The sequence below is a fragment of the Peromyscus californicus genome, unplaced genomic scaffold (genome assembly GCF_007827085.1).
Source record: "Peromyscus californicus insignis strain IS unplaced genomic scaffold, ASM782708v3 Scaffold_21__1_contigs__length_65335640, whole genome shotgun sequence".
In the NCBI taxonomy this organism is placed as follows: domain Eukaryota; kingdom Metazoa; phylum Chordata; class Mammalia; order Rodentia; family Cricetidae; genus Peromyscus; species Peromyscus californicus.
The window spans coordinates 27237701-27254847 of record NW_026294514.1 but is presented as its reverse complement, the minus strand read 5'-3'; the positions used below and the strand labels follow the sequence as shown (position 1 = coordinate 27254847).

Below are 17147 nucleotides of genomic sequence, written 5' to 3'. Positions count from 1 at the left end.
CGCCATACAGACCATACAGACAAGCATGCATGCACACACACATAAGTAAATGCAATGAAAAATAATGTCCTTTTTCAAAAGGGCAAATAACAACGAGGGGGCACATATACGGGATGATGTAGGGAGGGAGAACCAGATACACCTTACCTCCTTCTGTTTGGCTGCGTGCTGGCTCTTTCCTGAGTATATAAGAGCAACCCAGTGGCTGCATCTGAATGCAGGGGCATGGCTGAGGACAAAGATAATTAAAAGGAGACAAGGTAGCTGGAGATAGGGTTGAGAATTGTAGAGCCAACTGAAGGCAAGAGCATCTTCTATGAGTTTCATTTTATCCCATACTCAAACTGATTCTCCAAGAACTTTGACAGTATTAAGAATCCAACTTCCACGGACGTTCAAGTTGAAGACCAAGGGGGTGAACTCTGGTTGTCAAAGCAACAGAGAAGCCGATAGTACTATCCCATAACATTCACGACACCTGAATTTGGTTGCTAAATCATATTTCTCTCCCAACCTTTCACCTAGATTAAACCATGGCCAAAGCTGAGTATTTCTTCTGGACTACTCCTGACAATATGACGTGGGATGACTTTGAGAAAAAATTTGGAAATATCAGCGGGACGCCACCCACTGGAGATTATTTCAGCCCTTGTAAGAGGGTTCCAATAACCAACAGGCAGGCTCTAGTTGTCTTTTATGCGCTGGCGTCCCTGTTGAGCTTGCTGGGAAACTTGCTGGTGATGCTAGTCATCTGGTACAGGCGAAGGAGCTGCTCTGTTACCGACGTCTACGTGCTGAACCTCGCCATGGCCGACCTTCTCTTCTCGTTGACCCTGCCCTTCTGGGCTGTCTCCAAATGGAAAGGCTGGATTTTTGGCACTCCTCTGTGCAAGATGGTCTCACTCGTGAAGGAAGTCAATTTCTTCAGTGGTATCCTGCTACTGGCCTGCATCAGTGTGGACCGATACCTGGCCATCGCCCAATCGACACGCGCACTGACCCAAAGGCGCCACTTGGTTAAGTTCCTATGTCTGGGCATCTGGGGTCTATCTTTGATTCTGTCCCTGCCCTTTGCCATTTTCCGCCAGGCATATACACCCTACAGTTCTGTAACAATCTGCTACGAGGTCCTGGGTGAAGCCACTACAAATTTTCGGGTAATGCTGCGTGGCCTGTCCCACACATTCGGCTTCCTCATCCCACTGCTGGTCATGGTGTTCTGCTACGGGTTCACACTGCGCATGCTCCTTAAGGCCCGCACGGGGCGGAAGCATCGGGCGATGTGGGTCATCTTCCTTGTTGTGTTTGTCTTCCTGCTCTGCTGGCTGCCCTACAACCTGGTCCTGCTCTCAGACACTCTCTTAGGAATCGGCTGGATTGAGGACACGTGCAAGCGCCGCAATGACATTGACCAGGCCCTGTATGTCACCGAGATCCTGGCCCTTTCTCACAGCTGCCTTAACCCCGTCATCTATGCTTTCGTTGGCCAAAATTTTCGCCACGAGTTCCTCAAGATCCTTGCTAACTGTGGCCTGGTTCGCAAGGAGTTTTTGACACATCGTCACGCTGCCTTTCACACATCTCTCACTGTCTGTTAAACCTCTGAAAATAACCAGAGAGTAATAATATCTCTCTCTCAAAGGAGAGACTAACCAGCGTGCTAATGTGCTCTGCTGTGTGTGTGCACGCACGTGTGAGTGTGTGTGTGTGTGTGTGTGTGTGTGTGTGTGTGTGTGTGTGTGTGTACAGTATGGCTGTGGGCAGATACTGTCTGGTTCGGGGAGGGAGGTGACAGGATCAGGAGACATTAGTGACTACTGTCTCTAGGGCCCACACCTACTTTCTGAGGAGGTACTGATAGCCCTCCGAAGGCTGCCTGTATACTTCCATGAGAAAGAATGCCAGCATTTCTCTTGAACACATCCATCTTTGACTTGTGATCTGGGTCATTATCACGGTCACATCTGTAGCCTAACTCCATTAGAACAAAGAAAGGCAGCTTTCATCTACATCAGCCCTCATGGGCCAGACTTCCTCCTTGGAACACCACCCTGCCCGCGCAGCACATTCCAGCAGGCTGTCTAGTAACTCTTCATCCTGTGATCTGAGCTCATGAAACTGTTTTCCCATCTTGGGGGGATGTTGCAATGCTTGCTGAGGACATCGGTCAGGTGCTGCTGAAGCACCCAGCCACCAGGCGGCCTTGTGATGGAGCGAAGAATATCTTCCCTGTAGATGTCATGGGTGGACAAAGGGTGTTTGGGAAACCTGGCCTAGTGCGTGAGAATCCCCCTGACCTCGTGACCAGCGTCTCGGAGGGGGATGAGTGTGTTAGGTACCAGCTGAGCCAAGGGTGGGGCAAGACTGGCCGCTGTGACTTCTGCCCTCTTGGCACTTCTGGTTTGACAGGGACCAACAGCAACTTTATAAACCCAAATATAGCTGTCAATCAGCTGGACAGGGAGCTATTTCCAATAAAATTTCTGTTCCGTGTTTGTCTGCATGAAAGTATCTTGAGTGTGCCGTAGAGTCAAAGGTGTGTGGTGGGGGTGGGGTGGGGTGGGGTGGGATGGGGTGGGGTGTGTGGGGGTGTGTGTGGGGGCTGGTGGTTCCTGCCGTGGAATGGGTTTGGCTCTCCTCACTGACTGTGGGCGAGTGGTTATACTTCCTGCTAGAGTCATTTTTGCAGACACGGCCTCATGCTCATCATCACGTCTCATATTCAGGAGGTTCGTCCCTCATATGTGAAAATGTGAGTTGCGCTTTATGTCTAGGTATAACCACTGTCTCCTGGAATGACCTGGCCCATCTTCTTTAAGTTGTGTTAGGTGACTTCCTCACCCCCAAATGACTTCAAGAAATTGTGTTTGGGGCTGGAGAGACTGCTCAGTGGTTAAGGGCACTTGCTGCGCTTGCAGAGGACCCACAGAGTGGTTCACAGTCATCTGTGATTTAGGTCCCTGGGGATCCGATGCCCTCTTCTGACTTCTGTGGGCATCGGATGTGCATGGTAGAAACGGAAACTCCCACTGGTTTAAAGGAAGATGGAGCAGGTAGTGGCCTGTGTGGGGATGGGGAGGGACCAGGATGGCCTGAGGTGGGACTGCAGTGAAGGCTGAGACCGGGATCAGGGACCAAGTTGGAGTAAGGCTGGGGGTGGGTACAGCTTGGCATAGGTCAGAGGAGAGTAGCTATCAGTAATGGGGAAGAAATCCAGACATGGGGAGACTGGGGGTGGGAGAGCAGGACTTAGGGGCCTGCTGAGGGTCGGAGGGAAGCAGAGTCCAGCTCAGGGCTTGGACCAGGTCAGGACTGGAGGAAGGCATATGAGAATGTCAGGGCCAGGTGGTGGTGGCGCACGCCTTTAATCCCAGCACTCGTGCGGGAGGCAGAGGCAGGTGGATCTCTGTGAGTTCGAGGCCAGCCTGGTCTCCAAAGCGAGTTCCAGGAAAGGTGCAAAGCTACACAGAGAAACCCTGGCTCGAAAAACCAAAAAAAAAAAAAAAAGAGAGAATGTCAGGTTAAGACCTCATAGGTAGGGTCATCATCCTCTTTGGAATATTATCTCATTCACACTCCAGAGTCAGGACAGAGGCTCCTTAGAGGCAGGGGAGGGGTCAGGGGCTCCAGCCTATGGAGATAGATCTGAGTCAGGGGAGAGGATGTTTTAGCTCTGCTTCCCTACAGTACTCAAACTTTATTGCCTATAGCAACAATTCCAGCACACATGCGGATTCTCTCACGTCAAGAACTAGGCTAGGACTCTCTCATGTCAAGAACTCTGCTAAAGGATTTGCTATTGGGGACAGCTGCGGCTGGATTAGGGGAGATCTAAGAAATCCTGCAGGGCCTAAGGAAAGGTGAGAGAGGGTAGGACACAGCCTGGGCCAGCGGGCCAAGCCTCGAAGGGTATTGAGTGCTTTGCTAAACTTCACACCAGAGCCTGTGTCCAGCCCCGGTGGAGCCTAAAGCTTATGTAATGAAGTCAGGTGGCTTCCTTGAGCTGACCGTTAGTGAGCTTAGAGACACAGCCTGGGATCGTGTTAGGAGGCGGTAGCAGAAATGGGGAGCATGGGCAAGCTCGTGACAGTGTGGTGGAAAGAGAGGAGAAGTCAGGAGTGTCTGTTGCGGGGTAGAGACGCAAAGACTACTCAGCATGACCAGAATTTGAATTGAGAGTCTGTAGTAAGTCAGCCTGCAACTGTGTGGAGAGAAATACTTCTCACAGAGTAGCCCGGATGCTTATTATAGGGACTTTTATTATTATTATTATTATTATTATTATTATTATTATTATTATTATTGACAACACAGAAAAAACTACATCCTGGTTGCAGGGGGAAGCAAGCAAGCAGTTTAACGTGAGCCAAGAACATGCAGTTGGCTGGGAAGTTTCAACCCCGTGTTTCTAGAATGGGGTTGGGTGCTTTCCCACGGGACTTTTCAGGGTGGGGGTGGGGTGGGTAAAAAAGAGGGGTCAGTTTCATTTTAACCCAAAGATGGCTTCAGCTGAGACAAGGTGGAAAAACCATTTGCCCCGTTACAAGGAGATCTTCGAGGGGAGGTCAGTAGGACCCAGCTATCCGTGGAGTAGGAAATGAAGCAGTGACGGGGATCAGGAAGGATTCTTCAACCTCCAGCCTGGATAACAATTGGAAGGGGACATGTTATATATGCCTGGTAGGTGGTGCATAAATTTAATCCTAGCATTCAGGAGGCAGAGGCAGGGGCATCTCTGTGAGTTTGAGGCCAACAAGGGCTATGTGGAAAGACCCTGGGTGTGTGTGTGTGTGTGTGTGTGTGTGTGTGTGTGTGTGTGTGTGTGTGTGTGTGTTTAAGGAAAAGGGGCTGGAGAGATGGCTCAGAGGTTAAGAGCACTGACTGCTCTTCCAGAGGTCCCCAATTCAATACCCAGCAACCACATGGTGGCTCACAACCATGTATAATGAGATCTGGTGCCCTCTTCTGGTGTGCAGGAATACATGCAGGCGGAACACTGTATACATAACAAACAAATAAGCAATAAATAAATAAATACATCAAAAAAAAAGAGAGAAAAGAAAAGAAAGAAAAATCCAAGTGATCATGGCGCACGCCTTTAATCCCAGCACTCGGGAGGCAGAGGCAGGATCTTTGAGTCTGAGGCCAGCCTGGTCTACAGAGTTCCAGCATAGTCAGGGCTACACAAAGAAACCCTGTCTTGAGAGAGAGAGAGAGACAGAGACAGAGAGAGAGAGAGATAGACACACAGAGAGAGACAGAGAGACAGAGAGAGAGAGAGAGAGAGAGAGAGAGACAGACAGAGAGACAGAGAGAGAGAGAAGAAAAAGAAAAAAAAAGGGGGACATGTTTGCAGGAAGAGGCTGCCTTTCAATTAGTTGGGTACAAGCAGATATACTCAATTACATGGGGCAAGCTAGCTCTGAAAGCCTGGGAAGGATCTGGCCATGGCTAGCTTGAACTCACATTATTGGAGTTCGTTCTCATCAAGGTGGCAGATCATGAAAGTTACCAGAAGGGTAGAAAACAATCGATAGATAAAAAGAGAATTCGGAGAATGTCAGTATTCAAGGGGCAGAAAGAGGAAGAGGGGCCTTCAAGAGAGACTGAACAGGGGTTGGAGGGGTGGGGGGTTGGGAGGGTAGGGGGGTGGAGGACTGGGATGTGGCTCAATTGGTCGGGTGGTAGCCCCATGTTCAAGTCTTAGCACTGTATAAACCAGACATGGTGGGACATATCTGTAATTCCAGCACCTGGGCGGTGGAGTCAGGGATGGGGAGTTCAAGTTCAACCTCAGCTGCATAGTACTCATTGCTACCTGACACTACCTTTAGTTTAGTTGTTTGCTCTTAACACTGTGTATACCTCAGAAAGACCAGGCCCCGCATCTGCTAGGACCACATCTGCATCCTCAGCATCAGGCAAAGGATGAGTTTAGTAATATGCTTCATAAGTGTGTGTGTGCACGCTGTGCGCATACACGTCGACAATATATATATATTTGGTATACTAGATTTTAGATTTATTAGAGTAGCTTGCAGGCTATCTCCTGACAGAAATACCAAATCTGGTAGTTGTTCAGTCCATGAGGTGGATGTCTCAGCAGTCCCAATCTGGTGCCGGAGTCCCAGGGAATTCCCAGAGAGCTGCTGGTCTTCATTCTACATTGGAATCCAGAAGAAGTAGGTACTAACACCAGCAAAGGAATGCTTCAGCAGCAGGGTAGATGAACTGGCAGGCAAAAAGCCAACTTCCTCTTCCCTGTGCTTTTTACGTGGGCTGCCACCAGAAGGTGTGACCCAGATTTAGGTCTTCCCACCTCAAAGGATCCAGTCAGGAGAATTCCTCAGTTGGTTCCAGATGTCATCAAGTTGACAACCAAGTTTCGCCACGAGAGCTTCTCAAATCAAATTTATGTACTCTTTCACTCACTTCTATGTATTTATCCTGATAAAACAATTAAGGAGGCCCAAGAATGTAGCTCAGTGAGTAGAGTGCTTGCCTAATACACACCAAGTCCTGGGTTGCATGTCCAATAGCACAGAAACGAGGCATGGTGGCATATGCCCGTTGTCCTGGCACTCAGGAGGATGACAGCTTTTCTTGCTTCCAAGTCCTGTTGAAGAAGACATGTCTGCTCTTCATGAAGTCTTCATCTTTTTTTTTTCTTCTTAAGATTTGTTTATTTATTATGCATACAGTGCTCTGCTTGCAAGTATCCCTGCAGGCCAGAAGCGGGCACCAGATCTCATTACAGATGATTGTGAGCCACCATGTGGTTGCTGGGAATTGAACTCAGGACCTTTGGAAGAGCAGCCAGTGCGCTTAACCTCTGAGCCATCTCTCCAGCCCCGAAGTCTTCATCTTAATAAATGTTCATCTACAGCCTCCTTTGTGGCCGGGTAGACCATGCATCATTTAACTGATCACCACATGTGTCAGATCTGAACCTTTAATGACGGCTTCTGCACTAACTTCAGCTGTCAAAATTGAAGTAAACCGTTGGGACACCCAGTTCGTGCCCGGGGAGATGGAGAATTGGTTGATTATGGGAAGAGACCCCCACCTACTTGGTGTTGAAGTGTTGCAAGTGAAAATCACAAAGAAGCAACGCACCATCGTATGGTGTCACAGTCACTGCTTCCCCTGGTGGATCTGGGTTTCTAGCTGTGGTGAGGAATGTTACCATTAGCATTTATATATGTCTTTGGGTAACTTTTGAGGGACTGGGGAGATGGCTCAGTTCTTGCAAGTATGAGGATCTGAGTTTGAACCCCAGAACCCGCACAGAATGCTGGGCATGGTGGTGTATCTTGGGAACTAGGTCTGGGGCAGCAGAGTAAACCCCTGGCGCCTATGACCAGGCAGTCTAGTACTTGGTAAACGCCAGGTCAGTGACAGATCTTGTTTCAAAAGACAAAGTGGGGAGCTATCACATACACACTGCGGCAGGTAGCTTCCAGGCACGGAGCACTTTGCACGTTACTTTGCTTCATTTTATTTTGTTGTGTTATTTTGAGACAAGGTCGCTATGCAGCCCAGGCTGGCCTCAAATTCTCGCTGCAGCTAAAAATGGGTCTTTAATTTTGATCCTCTTGCCTCCCCTGAGTGCTGGAATAGCAGGCATACACCACCATGCCTAGTTTAAAGACTGCTATTCATTGAAACAAGGTCAAAACAGAGAAGCGGAGGAGTTTCAGAGTCCCAGTAAGTAAATGTCTTATCCTCTTGGAAGATCATTCTTCTTCAGGGTGGGCACTAACAGTGAGAGGAAGCCAGGCACTGATGTCTAAGCACTCGGGAGGCTGAGGCAAGAGTCATTTCAAACTGCAGGCCAGCTTGCAATGCATCAGACCTTGTCACAAACAAACAAACAAACAAACAACAAACAAAATCTGAGACAGGTCGAGGCACGGTGGAACATACCTGAAACTTCAGCATTTGGGAGGTGGAGACAGAGGATCCGGTCATTGTTCACTACGTGGTAAGTTCGAGGCCAGCTTGGGCTACTTGAGACCATGTCTCAAACCCCACTCTCCACGCCACTGCCACCCAAAGGTAATAAATAAAGAGATATCAAGAGCCCACATACATCAGAAATGACCTGAGAATATCTTTTTTTTTTTTTTTTTTTTTTGGTGGGGGCTCGAGAGAGTTTATCTACCATAAGTGAGGCCTTGGGTTCCAACCGCAGTACTGAAAATAAAAGGCATAAATTATTCCTTTGGGTAAAAATAGACAAAATTGAGTCTTGACTCATTTAGTAATAGTTGGGAGTTTATTGTAGTCTTAACTATCTAAAAAATGATGACTGAGAATGTTCTTGGCGTACAGCCAAGGTGGTTATTAAGTCTGAGCTGTCTGGACGGTAACCCTTTGTCTCTCCTTCAGGACAGTTTTGTTATAGCAACATTTCTCAGGAATATCATGACATTACAACAAAACAGGCTATACCAAAGAAGACGGGGGCTGGGAGAGATGGCTCCGAGGTCAAGAGCACCTGCTACTCTTTTTTTTTTTTTTTTGGTTTTTTGAGACAGGGTTTCTCTGTGTGGCTTTGTGCCTTTCCTGGATCTCGCTCTGTAGACCAGGCTGGCCTCAAACTCACAGAGATCCTCCTGCCTCTGCCTCCCGAGTGCTGGGATTAAAGGCATGCGCCACCACCGCCCGGCAACTTGCTACTCTTGCAGAGGACCCAAGTTTGGTTCCCAGCACACATGGCAGATAGCTTGCAACCTCCGGTAACTTCAGCTCCAGGGGATCCAGTACCCGCTTCTGGGTTCCTTAGATACTTGTACACGTTTGGCACATAAACAACATAAACAACCTCACATACACATTAATAAGTAAAAAAAAAAATACAACAGAAGAGAAAAAACAAAAACAAAAACAAAACCAAGGCAGGCTACAAAGTATTGTCCTCTTGTTTTGTTTCCTTCAAAAGTACTTGGGAGGCAGAGGCAGGCAGATCTCTGTGAGTTTGAGACCAGCCTGGGTCTTCATAGTGAGCCAGGACAGTCAAGGTTACGTAGAGATACCCTGTCTCAATCAGTCAATCAGTCAATCTGAATGTGTGCATATTATGGCTCCTGTGTGGGGGCCAGAGGGCAGCTTCTGGGGTTTCTTCCCTTCCACAATGTAGGTCTCACGAGAGAATTCACGTCATCAGACTTCGTGGCAAACACCTTCTCCACGATCCAGCCACAGCCTGGGTTCAGGTCCTGAGACAGGAAAGGGGCGTCAGTGCGAAGAAATGAATTGTCCCCTCACCAGATGAGTTTCACAAAAGTGGCCAGCCCTGAATAGCTCCAGCCATCTTTATTATTTTTTTTTATTTTATTTATTTATTTATTTATTTATTTATTTTGGTTTTTCGAGACAGGGTTTCTCTGTGTAGCTTTGCGCCTTTCCTGGATCTCGCGCTGTAGACCAGGCTGGCCTCGAACTCACAGAGATCCGCCTGCCTCTGCCTCCCGAGTGCTGGGATTAAAGGCGTGCGCCACCACCGCCCGGCTCCATCTTTATTTTTGCATCAAAAACAAGCATGTTTTTTCCCTACTAACTGTAGGCGGGACAAGGAGGAGAATAAAGCTGGGAAGTGGCAGGCTGAGTGAGAGAGACACTGCCAGCCACCATGATGAGAAACAGCATGTGAAGATGCCGGTAAGCCACGAGCCATGTGGCAAGGTATAGATTAATGGAAATGGATTAATTTAAGCTGTAAGAACAGTTAGCAAGAAGCCTGCCACGGCCATACAGTTTGTAAGCAATATAAGTCTCTGTGTTTACTTGGTCGGGTTTGAGCGGCTGTGGGACTGGCGGGTGACAGAGATTTGTCCTGACTGTGGGCCAGGCAGGAAAACTCAAGCTACAACTAACAAACAAGTTTTTCCCATCCTCCAGTGTTAACCTCTGGCAAAAACAAGTGTGTCAAATGTTTTTGTTTTTTCCCCAACTTTTACATCAAAACATCTTTAAACCAGAGCAACACTTACCATTTGGCTAGCTTGGCCAAATATGGAGCCAGGTACATCCTGTCTTACAAAACTAAAAGCTGATTGACATTGGCACACATTTTCAAGAATAACAATATCGTCCCAAAACATAATTATAGAAACAGGGGTGATCCGCCTCCGATCTTGTCAGCACCGAATCAGAACAGCTCCCGGGGTCTCAAGTGACAGCTGGCATCCCCAGACAGGAAACCCGAGAAGCATCAGCTCCCAAAGAATTTTAGGGGAAGATATTTGAGGAAAAAAATGGGGTTTCCAGGAATGAGCACATCTATCCAATGCATGATTGACGAAATGACACTGAAAACGCCAAGAGAATCATCAATAATATTGGGGAGAAGAGAGTGTGCAGGCCGCACAGTCCCAGCAGGATTCTGCGCTGTCCACAAAGTCCTCTGGTCCTTGCCCAGTGAGACTGTCCCCGTGGGCTTCTGCCTCATCTGGCGACCACCTTTGGACAAGCACTCATACACTGGTCCGACACTAGGCAGCATGGCTCCCAACACACCTCTACCCTCTGACCCATCTGACCGGCCCATCTTGAATCTTTTTTTTAAAAGATGTATTATTATTATTATTATTATTATTATTATTATTATTTATTTTTAAATGTGTATGGTTGTTTTGCCTGCTTGTATGTCTATGCACCGGGCACATGCAGTGCCCAAGGAGACCAGAAGAGGACATCAGGTCCTCTGGAAGTGATAGTTGTTAGCTCCCAGCCACGTGGGTGCGGGCAACAGAACAGCAGGAGTTGCTGAATCATCTGCTCCCCCCACCCCCAATCTTGACCGATGCTTCTCGTGTGGTGGTGCCACGTTCTCAAGGAGAGAGGGTTCTGAGAAACTAAGTAACTTGCTCAACATGACTCAGTGAGTTCAGCCCAAGACAGGAGCTCACTCCACCAGCGTGCCTGCCACAGAGCAGTAAGCTTCAGGTCGCCACTTCCTTGAGCCTGCGTTATGGTGGGCGCAATCTTCCGTCTTGTTTGGTTTGATTTTCTTCTTCTGTAGAATAAGGGCAACCGTAACTCCCACCAGAAGGTCTTGGCGAGTGTCAAATGAGGTAAAAATGTTTTTTTTTCACAGTGCGGTGCCTGGGTTTGTGGTAAGGCACATTGTTACCCCCCAAACAATGATTAATATCTGTCGGTTAATATGAAAGGAAACATCTTGAGTATCCAAGGATGGAGAAGGCCTTCTTTAAATTCTAAAACGTAAAATGGAGCTTGAGGAATAAAGTGACACTTTGACAAAGCAGAACAGACTTATCTTTGGCTCCCATTCATCAACTCCTTTTTCCCTTTGCCCAGAACCCACAGCGGACCCATCAGTCTCCTCTCTTTCTCTTACCTTCCAGGTGTAACGACCACCCTGACTTTCTTCTGTGTGGTTCTTGATAATGAACTTTTACTCACTAGATAAGTGATCTGCCGCAGAGCTAAAATTCCCAGCCCACGGACAGCCCTGATTTGATCATTATGTGTGATGAGAATGTATCATTGTAGGAACGTACCCCATAAAGATGTACAAACGTTACATGTCAGAATAGAGTCTAAAGGGCTGTTCCAAAGTCCAACGTGAGGCCCGGTAAGTGAGCTCCAACGCATTGCTATGGAGACATTAAGCTGATGTGCTGGACCATGGTTTCCCAGCTTGGTTACGATCTTGAAGCTTCCGAAAAAAAAAAGAGGATCTTGTATGCAAGAGAAAAGTCTCAAAAACCCATTCTCAGCTAGGTGTGGTGGATTGGCTCACATTGGTGATCTCCACACTCGAAAGGCTGAGGCAGGAAGATGGCCAGGAACCTGAGGAGAGCCTGGGTTACATAAACTTTCAGGATAGCTTGGCTTAATGAGACCCTGCCTAAAAATGACCTCCTTCCATGTTTAATGACTTAAAAGAAAGTGGTTCCCCAAACCCAGAGGCACTTGCTCTTTCCTAAGGGGCCTCTCTATCCTAAAGGAAGGAACTTCTGGAAGACAGTATGGAGGAGGGCAGGGAGAGGGAAAAGGGGTGGGGTGGGAAAAACTCCCCATGTCGGATTTGCCTGGAAACCACCTACTAAGAAATGGCCTCTCTGGGGCCCCTAGCCACTGACAGCCCGGATCTGAGGGAAGACAGATGCGCCTCATGTCCGCGGGACCCTGAGGTCCTATCGGCACCTCTGTGCAGAGTCTCGACTTCAGAGCCCGACATTTCCCTGGAGCTGGAGGAGACCCTGATCTGGTCAGACCACGGTTTCGCGGGAGAGAGAAAACCGACTTTCCAAGTTTTAAGTGGCTTTCTAAAGCAACAGCTACCAAGTCTCTCTGCTTATTGTCTTTTCCTGAATTAGACGCGTTTTCCTAAACCTCTAGGCACAGATGGTAGGGCACGAGGGTCCAGAAACAGATGTCCCTGTTCCAGTCACCCTGCGGGGAGTTTTGTGGACCCTCATGTGTCCGCCGTTTGTCAGATTCCTTTGTCCTCCTAAATGTCATTTCCATGAGGCACGACTGTATTTTTTTTTGAGGACCACACACAGCGGCGTGCGCGGGGCGCATGGAGGCCTTTGTTATCCAAACATGCAACCAATTGCCTCTTGTGGTGTTTGGCTGGCTTGCTTTTTCTTAAAGAAAATAAATTGTCTCCCTCCCCTCTTCTCCCTCCAACCTTCCCATATACCTGTCCTTGCTCTCTTTCAAGTTCATGACCTCTTTTCCCATTGTTGTGACGCACATACATGTACATATATATTCCTAAAAACATAAATACAGCCTACTCAGTCTGTATACTATGACTTGTACGTGATGGTTTTCAGGCCGACCATTTGGCATTTGGAAAATAAGTTGATGTGCTCTTCCTTGGGGAAGACTATGTTTTCTTGCTCTCAATACTCCTTAGCTGCCTGCCTGTTGTTTTTTCGGGTAGGCTTGAGGCCTCGTGGGTTTTCCTCCATTGATTTTTGGGTTTTGAGGGACCGTCTCATGGTAGCTCAAGCTGGCTTTGAACTTCTGTTATTTGGCACAGGATGACCTTGGGATCCCGATCCTCCTGGCTCCACCTCTGAGCTGCTGGGGTTCCTGGGGTAGTTCACCATACAAGGCTTAGGTTTTGCGTATTGACGTGGGGGACCATGCTGAGGAGAACGGCTGACTGAGTACCGCACTATCAGCATTCCCGATGAGAGGGGGTGCTCCATGCTGGTGACAAAGTGGGGAGCCCTGTGCTACATGCCTGAGGTCAGGCTCAGTCTCCCCACACCCACGGCACCTTCAATGTTGGCACAGAGCCAGCTCTTTCAGGAAGACAGTCTTGTTTACAGAATGGGAACCGAGGGAGAGGTGCGGATGTGGTCTCTTAGGTTTCAGTTGAGCAACAGACTTCTTTCCCATGTCGGAAGTGACTGGATTTCCTCAGAAGCTTCTCCCTACCTGCCTTGCAGATCTTGCTGCTTCTACCCACCCTGATTTAGGTTGCAGAAGAGGGTGGGAAAACATGGTGTCTCTCTTCCTTAGCATACACACATCCACCATACACATGTCCATGCAGCGTATATATTAACGTGACAGGCTACCTAGAAACATGGGCAATGTATCCTTCAGGTTGACCTTCGCCTTTAGTACTGAGGGTTGAACCTAGGGGCCTTGAACATGCCCCACAAACACTCTACCACTAAATCTTCTATTCCCCAGGGCCCACATTTTAAATTTACTGGAGAGAAAGTTTTAACAATGCTCATCACTATGGAAAGAAACTAAAGAATGGAAGGGGAAATCTAATTGAGTTGCTCTTGAAATCTTACTGATTCCCAGTCAGGATGGGTGGGGGGTTAGGAGAGAGAGAAGAACACCGCCCCACACATACTCACCCCAACACTCATGAACACGGACAACAACATGCACCAATACAACAAAAAAATGAAAATGAGCAACACATACACGTGAGACACATAACACAGCCAACACATATACACGTGCACACCCAACACATGCGTATGCACAACGCACAGACCCTGTAACACATACACACATGTTCAACACACATACATGGGCACACACAACACATATACACAGGTAACACACACACACACACACACAACACACACACACACACACACACACACACACATAGCATGCACTTGGATAACACACGTTCATGCCACACACCACACACATGCACACCCACCCTCTAAACTGCAACACTGGGTAACGTACATTTAAAAATCTAAACATGCAAATGTCCTTCAAGTTTGGCCTAAATCCTTTCCCAGACATAAACCCTGAATTTTCTGGAACTCTCACAAGCAAGACTACAAACTCCATTTACAGTAAGTGTGCACCTCAACTCCCTTGTTAATTCTTGTGGCTGACTTCTTTCTTTTTCTCTTTTTTTTTTTTTTTTTTTTTTTTTTTTTTTTTTTTTTTGGTTTTTCGAGACAGGGTTTCTCTGTGTAGCTTTGCGCCTTTCCTGGATCTTGCGCTGTAGACCAGGCTGGCCACGAACTCACAGAGATCCGCCTTGGCTCTGCCTCCCGAGTGCTGGGATTAAAGGCGTGCGCCACCACCGCCCGGCTTCTTTCTTTTTTTTGAGGGCAGCAGCTTAGTCTTTATAATGAGCTCTAGGTCAGCCAGAGCCACATAACAAGAACCTGTTCCAAAAATGAACAGGGCCAGGCAAGATACTATCTTGAACCCCTAACCAGCCAGCTAGCAACTAAGCTCACGGCCAGATCAGGACGCCAAGTGTGCCTGAGGGGCAAGGACACACTTTGGGGGACCGGCGGGGGCATTCTGCCTTCTTTCCTGATTTTAGTGCCAACTTCTATACTTCTGCCTTCCCTGCAGCATCTCGTCAGGGCCTGGGATGAAGTGTCCTTTTCTGCATGGGACAGGCCTTGGCGAGGACCAGAGCGACTCACAGTCCTGGGATGCCTCTCTTTTCCCGTGATGCCTCATGATGCGCTAGGAGCTGAGCGTGGGGGAGCTGGCTCCTTCTCAAGGTCATTGCAGAAACAGGAAAAAACGTGGCCACTGTCATAGAGGCTGGCATGGGGGGGCAGGATGGCACCTACCTTGCACATACCTTAGCAAGGGCCTCCTCCACCAGCAAGAGCCAGTGCTGAGCCAGTCCTCTTGGGAGGGTACTCCCACACTCCCCATTCCCTGTGGGGCTCCCTTCCCTCCTTGTTGTGTAAGGAAACTTTAGACCCCAGCCGTCCCCAGGACTTTCACTTCTGGATGCTTTAAATGTACTGTTCCTTTTTTGTTTTTTTTAATGGGACTGGTTCTCTGCAGTCTGCTTTATCAAACTCCCAGTGATTTTTCAAGTTTCTCTTTGCGCCTTGTTAATCCTTGTGGCTGATATTTTCATGCTATCAGTCATAAGCCTGTCCGGTGCACCCCAGGAACAACTATATCTCACGTGAGTTCCTTAGCAGTCATTGGAGATGTAGCTGCAGAAGCTGCTAAAATTGGTACGTGTAGCTGTTCCAAACTCACGAGAACAGTTCTCTCTCGCAAACCCTACACCCACGCTATGGACTCCCCCTTTCCTAAAAGTCTCTCTTTCTTTCAACCCCTATGTTTGTTTGTATATTTATTTTATTTATTTTTGTTTTTTTTTCAGACAGGGTTTCTCTGTGTAGTTTTGATGCCTGTCCTAGAACTCACTCTGTAGCCCAGGCTGGCTTCAAAACTCACAGAGATTCACCTGCCTCCCGAGGTGCTGGGGATTAAAGGCGTGCGCCGCCGCCGCCGCCGCCGCCCGCCGCCACCATCATCACCGGGCTCAACCTGTCTGTTTAAATCAATGTTATAGATCTCTGCTGCTTTAAAAACTCTAGCCGTGTTTCAGACTGACTCATCTTTTCTGCAGAGAAGGAAAAGATCCCAGTTCCTCCTGGCCAGAGGTCTCGGGGAAGAATCCCTCAATCTGCTGCAAGTAGCATTGTGGTGCCGTCTCCAGTTATAAATATCTTTTAATTTTTATTTATTTATTTTTTAGACAGGGTCTTGCTGGCTTGGAATTGGTAGCAGGAATCCTCCTGCCTCTGCCTCCTGAGTGTTAGAACTTCCAGCACACCAGTTTCTCAACAAAGCACGTCATTGTGTATTTCAAAGCTATGGATCAAGAGAACATTCCAAAATACCCTAACAGAAAATTCAGGTCTCACACCAAGACTTGGACATTATAGTAGAGTCAAAAACCTAGACCGTAACAGGAGAAGGAAGTCAGGAAGACTTCTACAGGATTCTAAGAGAACAGATTCTAAATGAAAACTCAGTACCTGGACAAACCCCAGCCCAAAGTCAAAGTAAAGACGACTTTGGAAATGAAAGGTTTCAAACGTTATTGCCTATATACCCTTTCTCAGTAAACCCCAGCAACCCAGCAAAAAAAGAGTAAAGCCAAAGAGTGTTGAGAGCTGGTGTAGAACTAGAACCTACGGTGGTGTTGGGTATTCTTTCATTCATTCATTCATTCATTTATTTTTGTTTTTTTGAGACAGGGTTTCTCTGTGTAGTTTTGGTGCCTGTCCTGGATCTCGCTCTGTAGACCAGGCTGGCCTCAAACTCACAGAGATCTGCTTGACTCTGCCTTCCGAGTGCTGGGATTAAAGGCATGTGCCACCTCCGCTAGGCAGGTATTCTTTTATAATGCTGTCTGTGCATACTTGTGTACAACTAGTCCTTTATTTTAATCCTCATAGCATTCAGCTGAGCTTTTGTTCCTGGCCACATATTGTTCAAGGACATAGAGGGAAGTTCATCATTGCCTTTAGTCAGAAGGTTGAAAGCAGCAGAATTACCTGGAAGCAGCAAGATCCAGGCTGCCTGCTCTCAGAGATCAGGTCCTTTCTGAGAAAGGGAGAATCAACAGCCACCAGTGATTTGAATATTTAACATTCTCAGCTGGGAGGTGGTGATGAACGACTCGGGAGCCAGAGGCAGATGAATCTCTGAGTTCGAGGCCAGCTGGGTCTACAGAGTGAGTTCCAGGACAACCAGGGCTACATGCAGAGAAGAACCCTGTCTCAAAAAACAATAAACAGACAAACAAACAAAAACGAACAAGAAAAGAAAATTTAACATTCTCAGCAGGCTAGAACGATCAAATAACTTCCTCCATTCCCAAAAAAGCCTCTCTGAAA

At 47.7% G+C, this 17147-nt stretch overlaps 1 protein-coding gene across 1 annotated transcript; it reads left to right on the top strand.

Moving 5' to 3' along the window:
* Positions 1-533: 533 nt before the first annotated feature.
* Positions 534-1598, top strand: LOC128118023 (C-X-C chemokine receptor type 1-like). Its single transcript, XM_052750602.1, has one exon. The coding sequence runs from the start codon at positions 534-536 to the stop codon at positions 1596-1598; it is 1065 nt and encodes a 354-aa protein (XP_052606562.1).
* Positions 1599-17147: the final 15549 nt, after the last annotated feature.